Source organism: Protopterus annectens, chromosome 11.part0 (assembly GCF_019279795.1).
Source record: "Protopterus annectens isolate FY-2018-M chromosome 11.part0, PAN1.0, whole genome shotgun sequence".
NCBI lineage: Eukaryota > Metazoa > Chordata > Ceratodontiformes > Protopteridae > Protopterus > Protopterus annectens.
Window position 1 is genome coordinate 281,907,984 of NC_056745.1, and position 23,116 is coordinate 281,931,099.

At 36.6% G+C, this 23,116-nt stretch overlaps 1 protein-coding gene across 17 annotated transcripts in view; it reads right to left on the minus strand.

The window, feature by feature from the left end:
* The window catches only part of MYBPC1 (myosin binding protein C1), a 378,023-nt gene that overhangs the window by 329,343 nt on the left and 25,564 nt on the right, over nucleotides 1-23,116 (minus strand). For all 17 annotated transcript variants that reach the window (XM_044087757.1, XM_044087759.1, XM_044087760.1 and 14 more), the window contains exon 2: nucleotides 9,820-10,086. In XM_044087757.1, the coding sequence (XP_043943692.1) occupies nucleotides 9,820-10,086 (267 nt within the window). The remainder of the gene's footprint in view (nucleotides 1-9,819; nucleotides 10,087-23,116) is intronic.

Genomic DNA, 23,116 nt, shown 5'->3' on the forward strand with positions numbered 1-23,116 from the left:
CCCTACTGAATTGTAGAGTTAAAAATGCATTGCAGCTGTAGATAACAGCAGAATTAAAAGCACTCCCAGTTGATACAGAAAAAAAATAAGATCAAAATATACAAAGTCCAGCTTAAGTTCAAGAGTTCATAGTTCATAGATTAGCACTAGGCTAAGTACCCTTGTGGGCCATTTTAAGCCTAGCCAATTACCCCATGTGAGAATCAAACCCTGCACCTTGTGTCTGTAAGGTAAACAACTTAACCATTATGCCAACCTCCCTAGGTTAGCATCTAGCATTACATATTTTTGAGAAACAGAAACAAAAAAAGTAAATGATTAAAAATGTAGAAAAGCTCATACAAATGCAAATAATTCTCTTCCCACCAAAAATAAATCATCACTTAACAAACAATCTACTCAGACCAAAATAATAACTATATCCCTTTAACATCCCAGGCTCAAGTGACAGAGAAATTGCAGAGTTACATGGAAATTATTTTGAAACAGCAATCTTTACTATACTCACCCCACCATTCTCATAATCACAAAAAAAAAAAAAAAAAAAAAACAACTTCACACTAACAACTGTTCATGGAAGTCTATATATTTACATTTAGGAAAATATTTTAAAAAAGATCATGTTTTGGCAGGTTCCAGTAACTTAAATTCTATATTTATCAATGTGTGAGCATATCCATAGTTATTCCTCTAACACAACTTATTAGCATAGCAATACATAAAGTTATAGTACCAGATATCTGGAGGTATGCCCACCCATATTATACCACTCCAGAAAGGAGGCACATCAACTGTATCCAAAAACTATTGACCATACTAAATATTCTTTCAAAACTGCTAGGGCATATTATACACCAGCAACTCACTTTTTATCTAAATAAGTACAGCTCTGTATTAATTCATTACATGGCTTTCAGAAAGGATACTCAGTCAACCTGGCACTATTAACTATAAGCAATTACATTAGGGAGAAATTAAACTCAGGGGAAGTAATATCAGCACCTACCCTACATGTATGAAAAGCCTTCAATACCTTCAGTTACACTGGTCTCATAAACAGGCTGACTGACCCAGGCTTTCACTGTCATACTGTACAGTGGCTTCAAAGCGGGTGTATATTATAATAGCGAAAATCCTTTTAAGCGAATGCGGAAACACCGACACGTATTGCGCGAACCACGATTACGTCGAACGTACTAAACCATGAAATTCAAAAAGTTGAAGTGTCATGGTTGGCCCGTCTGCGGTACAGCTCCGTAAGGTAAGTGTGCGATAGTTATGGACCTTAGGGTTAGGGTGCGGGTTAAGCTAAGTGCATAGATAGGTAATGTATGTAAGCTTTAATGTAGGGTTAGAATTAGGGTTTTGTTAAATGTATGTGAGTGGATTATTTGTTTTGTTTTGGTATATCGCTGTAGGGTAAGTGTGCGATAGTTATGGACCTTAGGGTTAGGGTGCGGGTTAAGGTAAGTGCATAGATAGTAATGTATGTAAGGCTTAGTGTAGGGTTAGACATAGGGTTTTGGTGCTTTACTTTAGGGTTAGAAGTAGGGTTTTGGTCAGTGTATTTATTTATATGATTTATTTATTTTGTTTGGGTAGGCAGTATGTAGTGGGAGGTGGAGTTGGCCGACTATGGGGATTCGACTTTTTGTATTTCATGGTTTAGTACGTTTGGTATATCCGCAGTTCGCACAATACGTGTCGGTGTTTTCATATTCGCTTAAAGGGATTTTTGCTATTATAATATAGACCCCTTCAAAGCTATCTATCAAACAGAAAATGCAAGGTCAGATGGGATCAACAGATGCTAAGTGAATATACTGCTAACAAAGGTACAGCAAAAGAATTCATTTTAGATATCCCATTTTATTTAGTGTGTACAGATGCATAAATATATATATATATATGTATGTATATCAACCTTATACCAGATCAACATGGCCAATTAATTACAATTTAAAATGCTAGTAACACAGCTCTCCATTGCTCATCCAAACACCAAATATCAGATGAGACACACCTCCTATACAGCTTCTGAAAGCTAGAAAAATGGTTGTAGGATTGTCACCTAAATTTAAATGTATCAAAAATTAATTTAGTTTTGTTATGTACAAATCATTAAAAAATATGTGCTTCCCCACAATAGCAATTCAATGAAAATTACAGGCGACAACTTCAGAATTTAGAAAAGCAAGATCACAGAATCTACAAAAACCCTTTTCGTATAACATTTTTAAAATAAAGTGAATAAGCACTTTAGTTAGTGTTAGACTTCATCAGGTCCACAAAGATAATGACTAAAAAATTGTAAATTACAACAGCATCAAACAAATTTATATGCCATACCAGTACAATTTATTACCTTTATTCATTTCTAGAGTTTTCTTTGTCTCTGTTGAAAAACAAATTTATCCTACCCTGAAAATAATAATAATAATAAAAAGTTACATGACACTAGGCATTTTCTAAAGGATCAGACCCTATGTACACCTTACTGCTAAATCAAAGATAGTTACAGTTATTGTTAATTCCATTTTTTTTTTGTAGTTATTCATTCTCTATCTGCATGTCATTGTCTTTTTTAACTAAATTAGAACACACCAAAAGACATCTGAATTTATCCTTGAATGTTACAAAACACCAACCTTTGCATCCTTCTTATTGACCTGTCCTGGCCTGATTTATAAACTGAGTTAACCATCCCCTGCTTTATAATGCTCATGCATTCTTATGCCATAAACCAACACTGTCCATTTCATCATTTTTCTAACCTTGTCAAATCATTGCACAATGTCTTCTTTAGAAATAATGTAGGTCATGTCTGGAACACACTTGATAACTTTAAAAAAAGCAACATAGTCTACATAAAAACAAATTTGTAACTGCTGAATATAGCACCCAACATTTATTCAGGTATAACAAACTGCAGCAGCATACTCCAATGCAATGGTTGCTGGACAAAGAAGAAACTTATATTGTTTATCCTGTAGATATGTACACATGACGTTGTGTAACTGACTGAACTGATGCCCTGCTGTAATTGGGATAATAATACTGACAATATGAATGTGGATACTAGCAGCCTAGCTTCATATTATTTTTAGCAGCTGCAGACATTTGTAACAGCTGCTGTTATACCCATGCAACCTTATTCATTTACTGTACAACTCACTACTTACTGTATCACAATACAATCTTAAGCTCATCCTTTGCTAAATGCATCAGTTTTTCAATAGTTTTAGACCTTCTCCTATTAGTAACTTTAATTGCACGTTATCACATGTAAGCTTAGGTTGCTGGCAGCTCTTGACATGGTGTATGTGGTCGTGTACTTTTTTTTGTATGTCATACTTTTTTGAACTTCTACTTTTTAATTCCGCCGGAGTTTATCTTCTTTGGCCTCTGGTAAAAACAGATAAAATCCAGTAGGTATCCTGGTAATCAAAGCATAAATACACAAGAGTAAACTTTTGGACAGTGAATTGTTGCTTTTATCTATGTAACTGTGGAAAACTGAGGATGGTATTAAATACTAAAAGTAGCTTTTCAACTGCCATCTCTGAGGAGAGAATGTTCAGTTACATGTGAGTAAGCAGAACCTATGAACTCTACACCTAAGTAATATTGTGGTGTTGGTTTAGAAATGCATGAATTGCAGCTTTAATTACATAACAATACCCTATTATTTACCTACTTTGTTGGAAGACCATTGAATTGTTACCAAAAATGGATTTTGACATCATATAGTTAGCACAAATCATTTAATTCAGTAAATAATAAATGCACTTACTCATTCCAGAGCTATTTGAAGAAGCCAGTGAATCCCAGCATTGTCACTGTGACTAAACAATAACAACTAAATAGTTGACTTTAGGTTGTGTCATATTATGGGGGCATGAACTGCAGTTTGGGAACAAGGTGAACAGACTTGAAAACATCTAGATGTTTATATGGCATTTCCCATTATGGACATTTTGGGTATAACAAATGAAAAATATAATACAAAACATTTACTGTAACTGCAATGAATTAGTAACAACATAAAATATGAAGATATGAAGAAGCAGTACATTTCCAGTACATTTGGTATGCCAAGGACACTGCTCAGTGACACCACAGGTGACATATTTTGTAAGAAACATTAAAGGACATCCACACCCAAAAATGGAAAAACATACATCTTTCATCTTCTTATGATATTTCTGTAGTATAATATTCCTATTTTCAATCTAAGTGTTTATCATTTTCTAATTTGTTATAACCTAAAATGTCTTGATAGTGGCTTCCAAGCAGATATGAGTCCTTTGTTGTCAAGGTTTTTGCCTCTTTGGTATAAATTGTTATGGGGACATAGTGTGCAACATGATAGGAAAAACATTTTCTGTCATGTTATCACTCCACCGATTCACTGTGATTTCCAGGTTTTTGTCTATCCCTGTAAAGAGTGTCAGTACATCTTTTGCACTGATATAATTTGAGTTTTATCTTTGACCATCCCTTGCACATCATTTTGAAGTATGTTTAATTGTTTGTTTTCAGAGAGCAGATTATTGAGTGCTTTTAGTTAGACACAGAATTGTAGGTCCAATCCACATTTTCTAGCTGAGATGAAATGTTGCTCATCTGTGACAGATATGTAAAAAGAATAACCACAGTCAGTATGTGTGTATTGTTTTTTATTAATGTTGTAGTTAGAATACATGAGTCAATTACTTTGTTTTTTCTAAATCGTAGAATTTGGAAGTGTAACTACTCTTCCTTATCCAAACTGTTTGCATGAAGCTACAGAGTATGTAACAAATATCAAATACAAATAATGCAAGATTTCACAAAAAGCCAAAGTGGTGTGCAGGGAGGCTGTAGGAAGAGCTTTAGGCAGAAATCAGGGAGAATAATACTTAAAGTTTTTGGTGTATGCATCAATTTTGTGGTCAGATTAAAGGGAAGGGATACACTGTGATAACAGAAACTTGGCATAGGTCTGTTTTTTAAGGATGCCTGAATATTGCAATTTTCTAACCAGCATTGGGTATTGACAGGAGTTTGTATAATGATATGTCTTCTGTAGGCTGTAACTCACATTGTGAGTAAAGAAACAGATGAGTTATCATGGAGCATAACTAGTTTATCATATATAAAACAACTACAGCAATCCGTCCTCCTCTCAGATTGTACTGGGATGACGACAGTGGTATTTTTGAAGCTGTTGAAGTAAAACAAGATATCCATGTATTAAAATGGTTTGTTTTCAAAGTTAATGAAGAATTTCCATTTCAGAATTTTATTTTAAACTGTTTTTGGTATTTTTTATCACATTTTGTAAAAGATCTCATTGTATCAAAAACACAAAAATTTCCATTCATCAGAGAGTTCTATAACCTTTCAAAATGAAATAAATATGTTCTCTGATTGCATGGCTATCATTTATCTGTCACTGTATTCCTCTAATACTTCTATTAAAAAGTTTTACAGTCTCCATTTACAGCCAGTATGATATTTAAAACAATTAATTTGCTGTTATAAATGGCAGATATGGACTGAGAACTGAAAAGCAGTGAAGCAACCCAACTTTTGGGCCTTAACAATATTTACATTGTTCTACAATGGCAGACAGCATCACATTAGATGTATAAGAGGAAAATGTTTTATTCCACCACAATTTGACTACATAGGAAAACCTGAAGCACTGATGTTGCTGTTGTGACATGGAATGTCATGTCATTATCACTATCCATACACCCTGATGTATATTGCCACAGTATATGAAATAGTCATATATAAACATATATTGTTTTGGTTGTTTGTTTGTTTTGTGTTTGTTTCCACCAAACCCATTTAACTCTAAGTTTCCCTAACAATCTACTTCTTTTACAAGTAGCATCTATTACATTCCATTAAAGAATTTTGAATGTAAAAGAAATTTCCTGAATGTGTTTTACACTTGCCACAAATGTTTTTACTGTTACAGACCCTTTCTATTTTGTATTTCTATAACTACAACTTAATTGTGTTTCTCTACATGGTATGTAAGTAGAATTCTGTAATTTAGTCTAGAATCAGGTTTAACCTGCTTTTTTTTTTATGTATAACGTAACTGTGTTTTGTCTCTATGTGGAGCTTTTCTCCCCGGGCCTCTGCTGAAAATGGAAATATATCCAGTCAGACCAGCCTGGTAAACAAATGTAAAATAAATAAAGTAAAATAAATAAATATATGTAAGGATGTGGGTACCACATTACACCTGAATTTTGATATATTTCAGTTGTGCTGCCTGAAATTTGACAAGCATGAGTTTCAAAGTATAACTAGGATATTTTTGACAGTTCACTGAAATAAGCAAACTTAGGAACTTAATAAAATCCACAAAATGATTTATTGCACACAATTTTCAAAAGCCTATTTATGAAACATCATCATCGGATAACAATTAAATGTACTGTATATATCAGAATTAATATCACTGAAATGTAATGGCTAAAACATTTTACCCTCATAAGTCAAGTATTTTGGCACATTATTAACTTACAAGCTGCATGTCTCACAGCTCTGCATCTATTTCTACAAAATCTGATATGTACATTGCTGTCTAAAATGCTGAACTGCACACCAAGTCTTAAGCCATTTTGGTTGAGCACTGCAGTATAGACATCTGACAGTAATACATAACCGATTATATGTTCTAGTTGCAGTTGTAATATATGTATCACAATGAGAATGGTGTCTATGTCACATCACCTAAAACCCATTTGACTGACTTTCATTTTACTGAGACCAAATCACCTAATTTGAAAATACTGAAAACTCATTTTACTGAATCTCTTTTCACAGAAAGCTTACAATGCTAAATTTCAAAAGACTAAACATTAAACCATAAAGAAACCTGCTCACAACACTAATAACTACCTCTTTCCAGACCTTAAAAATGACTTACTTACCCTCTTAACAGAAACCGGACAATATAAAACCCCACACCCCCCCAACTATATATACTAACTGCAGGATCGCATTTCAGTGGGTAAAAGGGCATATAACTTTTATGTGCCTTACAGTACTCCACACGCTGCCATTACTGCTGGAAATGCACAAAAAATCTGCCATATTACTTTAGATATTTCCCATAAAAATGTAAATAGACACACCCACATTTAAAAACACTACAATACTACTTTCTACATGACTATCAGTATTCTGACACTCAGCACTATAAATTACAGAAGTTCTTATCGCAAACAAGTCACAGGTGACTGGAAACCCACATCACGTCTATGGCTTACAAGTCAGTGAAGTGAGATTCAGTCAAATGAGTTTTCAGCATTTTGAAAATTAGGTGATTTGGTCTCAGTGAAATGAAATGATATAATGATGATAATAATAATAATAATAATAATAATAAGATGACACACTGCTGCCTCCAACTTTTAAAACCTAAAATTATAGCTAAACACACATAAGCCAAATTAAACTGGGTTCTCTTTATTTGAAATCGAATAACACAGATATACTAGTGCTATGTCAACTCTTAAGAAGGCAGTGATGCCAAATGGTAGTGTATCTGTGTTGTTTCATTTTCGACAAAGATAGTCTGAATATTTTGTGTTTCCACCAAACCCATTTAACTCTACTGAATACACACAAATCTACACCAACACACTATACTAGCATGTAAACAGCTGCATAGACGCAGCTTACCCCATAGGAACAAGTGCAGGGCAAACCTCAGAAACATACCCACATGGTGGAACCATAATATCAACAAGCCTTATAATAAACTAACTTTTAAGCAGCATGTGTCTGTTGTTATAAGAAAGTCATTTTATATTGCACAGCTTATAAACAAAGGGATTGTGTCTAGATCTAGGGATGTCATTGTCCCTCTTTACTGAGCCCTCATTAAATATAATGCCCCCTTTGGCAGATATCTGTCCAGACATATGCAACAACTGGAACACCCACAGAGATAGCTTAATAAAAGGATACATGGCCTAAACAACATGTAGTACATGGACTGACTCAAAGCCCTGTCACTATACTTGGTATCCTACAGACTTCTAGTTGGTGACCTGTGTCTGGGATACAAGACATCCTCTGACTCAATATTGATGGATTTACTGTATATCAACAAGTGAAATGACATCAGAAATACTTGGTCTAGGGATCTAAACCTCTTCTGCAACATCAACAGAATGGTTTGGAGGGACAGGTAAATTTCCTAAAAGGTAACGTTGCTGTGAAACTGACTTTCCATCCACATAAAGCAAAGTTCATCCCTGTCCATTTTCAAGTTCAACTTAGGTCTATAGATGGGAAACATAAAATTTACCACGGGACAGCTTCATATACTACTAATGGACAGAGGCAGCTCCTAAATGTTTTATCCCATGCTTAGGCCCCCCAAATTATCTATGGTATGATGTCAGTCATTCTCATTAGGAGTGATATATAATTGACCACAGGATGGATAAGAACAATCTATAGCCAAATGGGATAGGTTATTTTGAGCACAAAAAAGGGAAATTGTCTAGGCTTATAATGGCCTGCAAGGGCAAGTAGTCTAGTACTTACCTATGAACATATAATAAATCTGGCCTATCTGTGTTTATCTACATCATATGCATCAACTGATTCAGGAGCCAGGGTGTCTGAGTCAGTCAGTAACACATTTGCCTCAATTTTGGCAATTCTTGTTCAAGAGTGGACTAGTGCAATAATGGGGTGGGGCAAGACTGTGGCGGTGGAGTCTTGCATATTTCTGAGCAATGTGAAAGTAGAAGCCAAAGGAATGAGAATATCATCTCACTGCAGAGATATTTTGGGGATAAATGGGGAAAACTGTGTTAGAAAACATCATATTGGCATTAAGTGTAACTGGGTGTAACACCTCTATGTGAAACGAAGTAAAAATAGGTTTCCTTTGAGAAGTGTTTTAACTTGCTCAGTCAAAGAGAAACACAGAACCAGACGGACACCAGTGACACTACTATTTAGCCTAGCCACTTCTGGCTGCTTGTTCTTCTTAAACAATTAAAACAATAAAACAATTAAACAATGATAATCTTTCCTGGAGGTTTGCTTTATGCCGTCTAGCAACATTTGTTTTACCTTATCCGTGCAAAGAATATTCAAGATTTTTGGCAACAAAAGTAGATTATCTCCATATTTGATTATTTTTGAAATACTTCTATAGTGCTTAACCCTGCTCTCCAAAATATATGCAACAGTGATAAAAAAATACTAAGTTACAGTTGTTCTTATTCTATAAAATAGTTCCAGACTGTTCCTTTAACTTTATGTCATTCCTAATACATGATGTCCATCAAATTTCTACTCTTGTTGAACTTAATGGATCACAGTTTGTAAGATAAAGCACTAAATATTTGCTGATAAGCACAAACTTTTATTGAGATGTTTAAGTTGTTTGAACCTTTTGCATTTTTATTTATTCCAGGAACACTGGTTGTTAATGAGAATATTTCTAGCCATCCATGATATATTGTCTGCCATCACTTTTATGAGTCAGTGAACCAATATGCTTTGCAGTACACACACACGCTTACTGATACTTAAAAAATGTATTCAGCGGGTCAGCATTTCATCTCCTAATATTTCTCCTTTAGTTTACAATGCTCTGCTGATTATTGCTATGGTATAGTGCTTATCACTGGTGACTGGACTGAAGGCCTCTGGAATAAAAAGACACACTCAAAACTACTCCCCATATTCACCGTTGTTGATGTGTTGTTTATACTACACTGAGGTTAAAAGGGGAATAAAAGTAAAACAAGGAAAAGAAAGAGACATTTTGTATGTTTATCCTACCTGGATGAAAGATTTTGAGATCAAAGTGTATTTTGGATGTCCCACATATAACAGAATACACTGCTTCGTCGTTTGGAGTTACCTCATTGACTGTCAGTGTATGTTGTGTGTCCTTTGCTCGGATGGTGTATTTTTCACCTGATTGGATGTCTTCACCATCTTTCTGCCATTTGACGTCGGCTCCTACCTTGGCAGTTTCAGCGGAGAATTCTGCTACACTGCCAACGGTTACTTCAATACTCTTCGGTACCTTTGTAAACGCCGAAGCTACAACAGTAAGCAGAGAAACAAGAAAAAAATGTGGTTACTCATGTGCATTCAAATGAAGGCTACAAAATATATATGTACAAATATACTTTGAGGAGCAATAAGAATTAAATAAATATGGAAAAGGGTTTGAGGATAGCTGATTATACAAACTTATGATTACATCAAATGAATTAAAGCAGCATTAAGGACGGCTGCAAGCCAGAATGAAAAAGCTTCTTTTGAGGAACCTCTTGAATCAGGTCAGCAAGGAAGATTCCTACCATCAACCACTGTGACAGAAGATTCCCAAGGTGCAGATCATGATAAGAAAAATATTGAAGACCACACGATCCAAACAATAAACCACAGTCACCCAGGAATATTTTTTGTCTAATAGTTTAGCCGTTTGAAGTGCAGCTCTCTTTGTGGTGGCAACGCATTTTAGTCGTGCCTAGTGGAAATTGTTTTCATGGCGGCAACTTTTATTGGGGAGCAAGTATTACTATTTTTAGTAAATAACTTGCATGCATCATTCCTTCTACATTCATGAATGTTATACTGGTGATTTGCGGGTTTAAAATAAAAAGCAGTCAACAGATTATGCTAAAACTCTCAGACTCCACATCCATCTTTTTTTTGTTAAACAAGAAACATCTTTATTGAATTATCATTTATGACATAGGTAATCATAAATTTATATAAATGAAGACAAACCATATTGACATAATTTCAGTTACAAACATGATGCATTACATATAATATTCTAAACAGTTATTGACAGTCAAACATAGCTTATTCAGTGCCTGTCTTACCTTAAACCTCATTATAGGTTCATAGGTTCATAGGTTGGTACTAGGCTATCAGTCCTAGGGCCTATACAAGCCTAGCCATAACAGTTCCCTGGATATTTCTTCCCACAAAATTTACTTCCCTGGACCCCTGTCTAGCAGGGCGACTGATGTGATCCCGGGGTGAATTTCCTATCTCCCATCCAATCGTCAAGGTTCCTTTTGAAGAGGGCCAAGGAGGCACACTGCTTGACATGTATGGGCAGTCTATTCCAGAGCATGGGGAGTCTCTGGGTCAGGAACCTATCCCTCCAGCATGTTTTGTTCATTGTGATAACAAGGTTTAGATCCCTGGAGCATGTGGCTCTGAGGGATTGGGATTTCTTTAAGTGGAGCATGTCCAACAGCTCAGGTTTTGACATGGCCTTGTATGTTAAGCAGAGATCGCCTCTCAGTAGACAATATGCCACAGAGTATAGTTGGAGTTTTTTTTAGACGGTCAGCATAGGGCATCTGCTTTAGGCCTGTGATTCTTTTAGTGGGGTATTTCTGTGGCCTTTCCAGCTGTTGCAGATGTCTTGTGAGGTACATACCAAATGAGGCATTGTACTCTATAATGGGTCTAATGAGGGATGAGTACAGTGGGACAATGACCTCTTTTTCTGGATGAAAAACCCTTTGTGATGAGGTATGCCACATAGAAGGATTTCCTGACTGTTGTGGCGATGTGGTTATCGAAGGTGAGACTACTGTCCACCTGTATCCCTAAGTCTCTCATCACACTTTCGGTGTTTAGTGTACTGCCACCTATGTGGTAATTCATGGGTACATGGTTTTTCCCAAAGGGGATAACTATATATTTCTTGGCATTAAGCTTGAGCCCATGGCTCTGGCACCAAGCATCTGTTTCTGTAAGGCCCTTTTGTAGAATATCCACATCATTTGGGGATTCAATAATGGCTCCCAGTTTGCAGTCATCTGTGAACTTTGTTAGCCAGAGTCCCTTAGTGTTGGCCTGTACTTCAGAGAAGTACATGCCAAACAAGAGCGGTCCCAGGACTGAACTCTGTGGTACTCCACTTGTCACTTGTCTGGAGCTAGATTTGGAGTCGCCTACTTTTACAGTCTAGGTTCTGTCAGTAAGCCAGTTGGCAACCCATCGAGTGATGTAGGGATTTATGCCCAGCTAAGTAAGTTTATGTATGATTCCAGAGTGGGGGATGGTGTTGAAGGCCTTGGTGAGATCCAGATAGGCTGTGTGGACTGCCTTACCCTCGTCCACAGCTCTGGAGACTGATTCAAAGAAGTCAATCAGGTTCAGGAGACAAGATCGGCCCTTCACAAACCCAAACTGAGTGGGGTCCAGTGTTTGAAGGTTGCCAATGTCTTTGTATATAAGTTCCATGATAATGCATTCCATGCCCTTGCAGATCAGGCTTGTCAGACTGATGGACGGTAGTTCCCAGGATCCAAGGTGGATTCTCCCTTGTGGAGTGGGATTACTCCTCAAAAACATTATTTTGCATGTATTTTTCTATGTAATTTGCTCCTACCCTTTTCTAAAGATCCCACTCCCAGTTGTTTTATCTCTGTTACTCTATGCAGTATTTCTAGTATAGTTGGTTTAGAGTATGAGTTACATTTTATAGTTATTGCTTTTTTGGCACCCATCAAAAGTAAACTCAATAAGGCCTTACTATGTGTAGGTAATTCTGATTCTGTATTACAACTCAAAAAACTATTTCCTTAGTTACACCAATTTGCTCACCCCGTATTTCTGACAGAGTAGTCTGTAGGGATTTTTTAAAGTCTGCCAACTCATTACATTCTCAAAAAACATGTTTGCAATTTTCTCTTTCTTTCCCATCATGTGTCCAACATTTGCAATCTACCTGAGGAAAAATTCTTTGCAGTCTGCTTGGGATATAAAACTAACTATACAGACACTACATTTTTTAGACTTTGTTGCATATTTGGGAGTCATACATATATCCTCCCATTGTTTCTTTGTGAGTTGCTTGTCCAGTCTCTCTCTTCCCAATCATTTCTAACCTCCGCTGACCGATTTCTATAGTTATCATGCAATATTTTATATGCCCTACTAATTATCCCTTTTTTAATAGCAACTTAATTTCTATAGTGTACTAAAAACACTACCAGTGCTGGTCATTCACTTAGGATCGGTGTTGTGCTGGTTACTTATAAAAGTAATAAGTTACTATTACTAGTTACTTTTCAGTGAAAGTAATATATTATTATAACTTATTAATTTTCTAAAAAAGTAATATATTACTGTTACTAGTTACTAACTAAAGTAATGCATTACTTTTACATAAGTGTAGTTTATCAATTATAATATTGAGATTTACTCACACGAGTAAGCACATGCATATAAGTCTATTATTATAGTTGTATACACGATGTTACAATGATGAATAGTATTTAATAGCTGAAAAACTCCAGCAGATTTTTCTTTATAGCTGAGTGGCATAGTGGTGCAGTGGTTAGTATTGCAAACTCGCAGCAAGTAGGTCACTGGTTCGATTCTTGGTTGGGGTGCCTTCCGTGCAGTGTCTGCATGTCTTATGTATTCAAATAAGATGGTGAGGCTTGGGTGTTTGTTTAAGATGTTTATTACATACAAACACATCAGAATGGATGACTGGAACATAAAACTTAAATGAACTAGCTAACTGGCTACTGCTACACACATACATGCTTTCACTCTGGCTGCTTACGCAAAATGACACTCCGCTTACATGTGATCAGTACTTATATGCATGTGCCCACAAACTACAGCGGCTTTAAAGGTACGACAAACACACTATGATCTACATCTTCCCTCATTGATAATTTTGTCATGCAAATGAAAAATGACAATCAGATACACATAAAAATTACATAAACAATAACAATCATGTCCAGGTTTCCGTGTATCTAGGATTAGGTCTTCAGATATAATAATCAGTATTCGGTTTAGCAACAGGGACAGTTACTAGGGAATGTTCTTCATTAGGGACTTCATGGATACTTAACATTCAATAGCATACTCTGAGAATTAAAGTCTCAATTGCAGACAAGATGCTGTAACACTGGCTTGGACACTGGCAATAAATGTTTCCAATTCCACCTAAATTCCATTCCTTGTGACTCAATGATGTACAATCTCAGTTCCACACATAGATGTTTCACAAATCCTACTCAATTAAAACATTTTGCTCTCTGCATACTCACTATCTCTCCTTCTTTTAATGGTTTGAGAGGTTTGCTGGTTTTGTCATAATGGAATTTCTGTGACAAATGCTTTTTCATGAGTTAAGCTTTTACTGCTTCGTTGTTTTTAGAACTTGGAATCAACAAATTCTTACTAATTGGTAGAGTAGTTCTGGTTTGTCTCGATATCAATCTCTGAGCAGGTGAACCAAGTAAATTGTCTCGAGGAATTTTTCTGAGATTAAGCAAATTGAGAAAAGTATTGGTTTTGTCTCTTTAGGATTTCTCCAACAACTGTTTCACACTTTGAACTGCACATTTAGCCAAGACATTAGATTGTGGATACTCAGGACTACACGAACAAAGTCCCATGTCTCAGCAAATCTCTTGAACTGCTGACTTGTAAACTGTGCACCATTGTCAGAAATGACTTTGTGCGGACTACCTTGGACAGAAAAAGGTCTCTTCAATTTCGTAATGACAGTACTGGAAGTTAGGTTAGGAAGTAGTTCAATCTTGAACTAATTTGAATACGAGTCTACTAATACCAAATAATGTTGAACATTGAATTCGGAAATATCTGTGGCTAATGTTGACCAAGGTAGTTTAGGAATCTGGTTCAGCTGAAGTGGTTCTTTTTGTTGGTGCAGTTTAGTACTATTACAAATTTAACAAGTTGAGATTTCCTTCTCAATATCGTTTGACATAGAAGGCCAAAACACTAGTCGTCTTACCCTTCTTTTGGTAGAATCAGCTCCCAGGTGACCTTGATGCAAGATTTTAATATACTATTGTTGTAAGGATTTTGGAATTACCACTTTTGGACCTTTCATGATGATACCATCTTCCATCAAAATCTTGTCTCAGTAAGGAAAATACTGCTGCACGTCTAGTGGTAAACAAGATTGTTTTGCTGGCCATGCGTGACTGATAAAATAGTTCATCTTTTGGAGAATTGGATCGGAAGCTATGTGATTTCTAAGCTCATCGAGACACGTGGAAGAAAAAATTCTCACTTCCATGACTTCAAAATCAGCTTTTTCATTGTCATGCTGTTCAGTGTTTTTTTTCTGGGTGATCTGGATAAAGTATCAGCAAGATAAAGAAGTTTGCTTTTTGTGTAAACCATATTGAAATTGTACTTTTGCAATTTTAACATCATGCGTTGCAATCTAGCTGGAGCTGTGTGCATTGGTTTTCTCAAAATAGTAACCAGAGGCTGATGATCAGTGTCAATCTGGATAGGTCGGCCATAAATATAATCACTGAACTTCGAACATGCAAACACTATTGCGAAAAGCTCTTTTTTTCAGTTTGCGCATATTGCATCTCAGTTTGAGTCACAGTTCTAGGTGCATTGGCTACTTATCTGCCCTCTTGAAGAATTACTGCACCAAGGCCATATTTTGAAGCATCATAGGAAAGATTAACAGGTTTGTGAACAACATAATATCTCAAAGTGGGTGGACTGGCAATTTTCTATTTCAGGACATCAAATGCTGTTTGGTGTTGTTCTAACCAGGACCAAATTACATTTTTGTGTGTCAGCTCTTGTAGCAGTGCTGAAAGCTCATTACATCCGAGTGATGCCTCCAGGTGCATCTGCAGTTACCCCCTACTGCTCCTCTAGGTGTCAAATATTACTTGTTCATACTTGCATTAGTAATTCCAAAACCACGCTACATACAAGGTATCAGAATATTTTATCTTGAAGCATACATGATGGCAAACACAATTGTACTGATATTTGACCTCTGTCAATGAGTATTTATTAGAATTGTAAGGTGATAACTTCATTTTTAAAGGCTTAGGCCACACCCACTAGGGGTTAAAGGTACACACTCAAAAGACTTGTACTGGAGGGAATGATCAGGAATGAACTTGCCTAATTAGTTGACCATGCTAAGAAAACGTTGTAAAGCTGTGGCATTGTTTGGAGCTGGCATCTCAAGAACTGCAGCTTGCTTGGACAGATTTGGTTGTAAGCCTGAACTGGTAAACAAATGACCCACATAAATAACTTCTTTTAGCCTGAATTTACATTTCTGAGGATTTAGTTTAAGATTCATGAGCATGACCTAGAACTTTTCTGAGGTTTCCATCATGTTTAGCTTCACCATTGCCTCCTACAAGAATATCATCTACGATAACAGCAAATGGATAACCAGAAAAAATTTGCTCAGTCACATTTTGGAAGACTTCATTGGCAGAATTTATCTCAAATGGCATTCTCAAAAATTTGTACCTTCCAAATAGTGTACTGAAAATGCTTAGCAAGGAAGATTTTCGATCAAGTAAAATCTGCCAAAATGAACTTTTTGCATCTAAGACAGAAAAAACAGTGGCATTTGGCTTGAGAGCAGCAACTTCTTCAACTGTACCCATTGGATGATGAGGTCATTTCAGTGCTTTGTTCAAATCTCTTAGATCAATTCATATTCAAATATCATCTGAGCTTTTCTTATGAGCTACCACCATGGAAGATACCCATTCAGTTGTTCTGTCTACTGGAAAAATTACTCCGAAATGTGCCATTCTGTCTAACTCTGATTTTACTTTGCCCTGGATTGCTACTGGAACCTTCCGTGTTGGTCTGACAACTGGGCTTACCTAGTGGTCTAGTTTCATGGAGTACAAAACTGGGGAGTTTGCCAAGCCCATCTTTGAAAATATCAGCATATTCAGAAAAAAATATTCTGTGTGAAACCTTCGTTGTTGTTGATGCTTACATGGGGGACTTCCATATTAAATGAAATCAGTCCCATTTTCAAACTATCTTTGAGGCCTGACAATGACTGCATGTGTCTTTTGACTATGTAAAACTGCAATTCATGGCTGTTCCCAGCAGAATAGCATGAAAGCACTACTGAGCCTTCGGTTTGAATCTCTTCACCACCATAAGCAACAAGCTTCACACACTTTGCCAAATCAAGTTTTTCACCAGCTTTTACCATAGCAAACATTTCTGCTGAAATAACATTGCACTTTGAACCAGTATCAACTTTGAGCTCTACAGGTCTCTGATTAATCAGTACAGTACAAAATATTTTGCTCTTTGCCAACAACTCTACTGCATTAATATTTTCCAAAAGCACAGAGACACAATTACCATAAAAAGTAGGGTCACAGCTTTCTACTTGATCAACTTGCTTCTTGGAATGCTCTCTCTTAATAAAAGAATGTGCCTCTCTAGATTTACCAAGCTTTCTGAAATGATTCCACTTTTTATATATAAGCCATTGCTGACTAAAAGCTATGCACTTTTCTCATTTAGATTTGAGACTGCCTCCACAATTATGACAGTTGACAATGGGGCTTATCATGGGTTTTGCTAAATCACCCCTCAATTTTGCTGTGTGTGCCCTGGGTTTTACCAAAGCTGCCCTGGGTTTCATAGTGGGATCCACACAATTTGGCCTATACCTCTTAACCTCGTGCTGCATACTATCAACATTTGTGCTGGAGGAAGCTGCAGGCAAGCTCTTCTCATTGGTAAACATATTCGTGTGCTTTTCTCTTAGCTCATATATCTGAAAAATCTCTATGATTTTGTTAAAATTAAATCACTAACTTGAAGCAAAATCTTTCTCACTGCATATTTATTAACACCACACGTCTGTCTTTTATCAACTCATCTCTCAGATCACCAAATCTGCATGTTTTTGCCTTGTTTCTCAAGTCAGTTATATATGCTGCAAAAGTTTCACCAGGATTTTGATATCTTGTGTAAAATATGCGCCTTTCCAGTCTAATTCATTTGAGGGTTGCACATTTCTCTGAATTTACATTTTAAGCAGTCAAGGTCTTCCCACTTTTCAGCCTGTACCAAAATATGACGGTCTTTCCCCTCCTCTGCATAAACAGCAGGTGCATGCACAAATGAATGTTCTCTCTGAATGGCTTCTGAACCAGCTAAATTGAGCAGAAAAAATACTTTTGTACATGCGTCTTTATCAGAAAAGGCAGCCTGCATGAAAATATCATATTGTTGCTCAAACACTCATTTTCAGCAATATTATTATCAAACAGAAGCGGACCAGGTCTGTGAAAACCCTCTGTCATGCCAAATAAGTGTCAAACACACACCAGGTACTTGCAATTATATTCAACTGTACAACAGACTCTTTGAAATAACTGTATTCTTTAAAAAGATTGTACTGTAATACTGCACACATTGCCAAACTTTGCACACTTTAGATACTTTGAATAGCTTTAGTTAATGCGAAAAAGTACTACATTGTGAAAAATACAGTCGTTTTCTCTTTTTCAAACATTTTAGAATTCAGATATTGTTTCAAATGTTACCGTAATTATTTCTAGTACTTTTTTCAATATGTCACAATTTTGAACATTTTGTTTATTCAGTAATCGGCTTTTAATGCTTCACTTTATATTCATTTAGGGAAAAATCATTTAAACGAGTTTAAGTACCTGGAAATATTTTCTGACCTGTTTATAAGTCATTTGTGAGTCATTTGACCCACTCTTGTATATTCCTCCATTTCCAACTGTGCACCTTTGAATCCCATTCTGACACCATACCTCTCAACTGCACAGATTTTCACAGAATGTCCAGATTTTTGCCTCATAATTTTAGTCCATTTTCCATAAAATTGTGCTTTTCTGGCAAATCACTGGCAAGTTATTAAAAATTGAAGTCAGAAAATAATGACAGACATTTGAGTTTCAGACTTCATATCCTTCAGAAAATTCATGCTAACACAAAATATGCTATATATCAACTTTCTACGTTTATAAGAGCAATATTTATTTATTTATTTTTACATTTGTTTATCGGGAACGTCCTTTTTCAGTGGAGACCCAGAGAGAAAAGCTCCAAGAATTCAAGTACATAGTAAACAATGACAACAGAGTATGTAACGCAGTAACACTGGAAATATAGTGCATACAGAGAATTTGTAGTTACATTCAGAGTAACAGAAATTAAACAATGACAATAGATAAGTATATGGAGGCATCTACTTTGGCAGATGTCGTGACTATAATGAGTATTTAAAAAGAGTTATGTGCAGTCAACATAATGCTTATCACAGTGGTCCTAAAAAGTTAAGTTAGAAGAGTTAATAGAGAGGTAAATAAACAGAGTGAAGGAGAGGACTGAGCTCTCCAGGGGAGCTGCAGGAACACAGCCAAGAATTAGCAAGGTGGGTTTTTAGGAGTTTTTTAACTACGCTGTTGAGGAGTTGGTCACTAGTGAGTTTGGTAGGCTGTTCCATAGTTTGGAAGTGTAGTTGGAGGAAAGGGATTCACCAGCTGAGTTTTTAGCTTTAGTGACTTGCAGTGGTAGTTTATTTTTAGAGTGAAGGGATCTTGAAGCGGAGTAGGGTTGTATGATGTATTTGAGGGCTGGGGTGTTTTCTGGGTGATGGAGTGTTTTATGTACTAGAATAAGTTGATTAAAGTGCAGCAGCTGAGGGAGTTCAACCATTCAAGTTGTTTGAGGGATAAAAAGTGATGTGACTTGTAAGATGCATTGGTGGAAAATTTGAGATTTTATTGCAGCAAGCTTTGAGTTTGGCAAGGTCTGTTTTTCAGAGGTTGGTTAAGACTGGGGATGCATATAAGACTGTTGCTAGGAGGTGTGTTTTGGAAACTGTGACTTTTGTACTGTTTGTTAGGAATTGTTTATTTCTATATAAAAGGCCAAGTTTCTTGTGAACTTTTTTTGATGGTATGGGCTATATGGAGATCAAATTTCAGGTTATTGTCAATTGTAACCCCTAGCAGTTTGGTTGGATAGTTGGAGTGATCATTGTTTTATTTTTTGGAGAAGATGTGGAAGGTTGTGGAGGGTGAGGTATTCCTAGTTGGGCATAAGAGCAGATGTTAGGTTTTATTGGGATTTAGTATAAGCTGTTTGCTGGTTAACCAGGTTTCTACAGACAAGAAGGAATCTTGGGTGATGGTTTTAAGATCATTGAGGGAAGAGGCTGAGCAGATCAAAGTGGAGTTGTCAGCCTATTGAATCATGATGACATGGAGTGCAGAAGAGTGAAGCTGATTGGTAAAGAGACAGAATAAAAGGGCTCCAAGGAGGGAGCCTTGTGGGATCCATAAGGATTGGGAGGAGGTATGAGAGGGATTGTTGCCAATGGACAGCTTGATGATTGGCTGCTAAGTAGCTTTGAAATCAAGTAATAGTTGGGTTGCTGAGGTTATGGGTGGAAAGAACACTAATCAGTTTGCTGTGATTGAGCATGTCAAAGGCCTTTGACAGGTCAAGGAATATGGCTGACACAAATTGGCAACTGTTTCTGTGCTGGTTAACCTTGTTTGTAAAGGGCAGTAGGGCTGTTGTACTATATGAAGGACAAAAACATGCTGGTTGCGGGATACGAGATTGTTTGAGAGGAGATATTCCCTGAGTTGGGTGTGAACGACTCTTTCAAGGACTTTTGATAGGGGCGAAAGAATGGCAATAGGGTGATAGTTGGTTAGTTCACAAGAGCTACCTCCTTTGTGTAGTGGTAGAATGTGAGAAATCTTCCAGATCCTAGGGACATACTTCTGTTATTGATCTGTTTATGAAAATGGCTATCGGGAAAGAGAAAGCTTTTACTGCAATTTGTAGATATTCTACAGGGAGATTATCAGCAGCTAAGGTAGCTGGTTTTAGTTTTTTCAATAGTTTTTTGATGAAATGAATAGGGACTGGATTTAAGTTAAATTGGTTGGTGGAGTTTTGTAGGTGTATATTGTGGTTTGAGATGGGGGAGTGAGGTTAGAGCTAGTCTAGTTGTTTGCTAGTTTTTGAATAGATTCAGTGAAGTAATTATTGAATTTTGTGGCCACATTTTCATAGTTGTTAGATGTTTCAGGAGCGGGAGTAGTTGTTTTACCTGGATGCAATAAATTAACTGCAGCCCAGAACTTTTGTGGATAATTGTGATGTTTGGTTTGGATATTGTGGTAGTTGTTGGATTTGTCTATTTTAATACATTTTTTTTTGCTTTATTTCAAAGTTCAAAGAACGTTTGTTTAGTAGTGCTGGTGTACCCAGGCTTTATCTCTGGCTTTGAGTAGGGATCTGGTTTCTTTGGTTAACCAGGGTGCTTAATTAGATTTGACTCGAATGTTTCTGGTTGTTGCATGGCAGCTGAGTACATTAAGGAAGGTGTCGTTAAAGGAGAATACTGCTTCATCCAAGGGAGGGTGTCTGAGATGTTCCCAATAACATTTTTTTTAGGACAGAGATAAAATTATTGGGATTGAAAATTTTTTTGCTTCTAATTGTGAGGAGGTTTGATATGTTAGATGGGCCTGTTCTCTTAGGAAGAAAGTTGGAGAGTGGTCACTAAGGCTGTCTGGGGGCCAGTATGAGTATGATGATAGGTGGGGCATATTAATCAGAATCGAGTCAAGTATGGATAGATGTTTAGACATTTTATCAATTCTAGTGGGAGTTGTGATCACTTGGACAAAGCCATAAAGGCAAATGTGAGCCATTGGAGTTGGAGAGGAAGGAGTCAATCAATACTGAAGTCCCCCATGAGGATGGTCTCTTGAGGGAGAAATTTGGAACACCACTGTAGCAAATTTTTTAAGTGTGGCAATGTTGTTGCCTGGTAGGATGTATTTGCCTATGATATTGAGGTTTTTGTTGGAGTTAATAGTTAATTTAGCTATAAGTAGTTCAGCATTTGCAATATCAGGGATGGTGAGGTTAAGGAGGTCCAGTGTCAGGTGGTCTTTGTATAAGATTGCTACCCCCTTTTTGTTTATTCTGTCTTTGCATCGAATATGATAGCCTGGGGCAGTAATTTCATTACTACTGATATCTGGTTTTAGCCATGTTTATTTTTATTTTATTTTTATTTTACATTTGTTGACTGGGATAGTCCGACTGGATGCATGTCCATTTTCAGCAGATGCCCGGGGAGAAAAGCTCCAAGGGTAAGCAGATAAAGCATTACATAATACCAGCATTACATATTACAAACAGACTATTTACAGAGATTACATAAGTAAGCAAGTTAAACAAGTTCCACAGGTTAGAGTTAATCCTGAGCGCAAGTCAGGATTAAATTAAATTACACAGTAAACTGGTTAACAGATTTTTTACACATTCTAGAGAGAGTTAGCAAGGCTCAATACACTAACATAGCCACTTAAGTGACAAATGCTGTTTGAGTCTAGTTTTAAATTGCCCTAAGGTGGAAAGTAAGGTAATATCAGCTGGAAGAGAGTTCCAGGAACTACTTACAGATTTTGCAAAGAGAGAGACACCGGCTGTGTTATTAATTTTGCTAGTCTGAATTAGTAGTTTGTTAGAGGATCGATGCAGTCTAGGATTGTTATAGGGGGTGATAATATTTTTAAGTGCAGGAGTACTGTCCGGATTATAGAGGATTTTATAGGCCATAATCAGTTGGTTATACTGGATTAGGCTGGTAGTTCAAGCCACCAAAGCTGATTTAGATTGATGCAATGATGTGTCCTAAAAGGCAGCCCAGTGGCAAATATGGAAATGTGGTTGTAGCAAATTGAGAGTTTGTTAAGGACAGTCTTGTTTAAATTCAAGAGTAGAGGGGATGCATACAGAAGGGTTGAAAGAAGGTGAGAGCGAGCTATGGCAATTTTAGCTGGACGGGTTAGGAAGGCTTTTATTCTGTAAAGTGACCCTAGTTTTTTATTGATGGTTTTGATAGTTTGGTTAACATGTAGGTCGAATTTTAGATTATTGTCTATGATGACACCTAATAGTTTTGTAGAGGGGTCAGGGGAGATTATTGTGCCATCATTTGTATTTATGGTAAAGGTGAAAGCAGTAGACCTACGTGTTGGTGAAAATAACAGCATTTTAGTTTTTTTGGGATTTAGGATCAGACAATGTTCAGAAAGCCAGTTTTCTATTGTATTAAAGGTGGTCTGGGTAGCTGACCATAACTCTACTGGAGATGTGGCTGAGAAAATCAGAGTAGAGTCATCAGCATATTGGATACAGCTGACTTTTGGGATGACAGTATAAAGGTCGTTAATGAAGATGGAGAACAGCAAGGGCCCTAGTATAGAGCCTTGTGGTACTC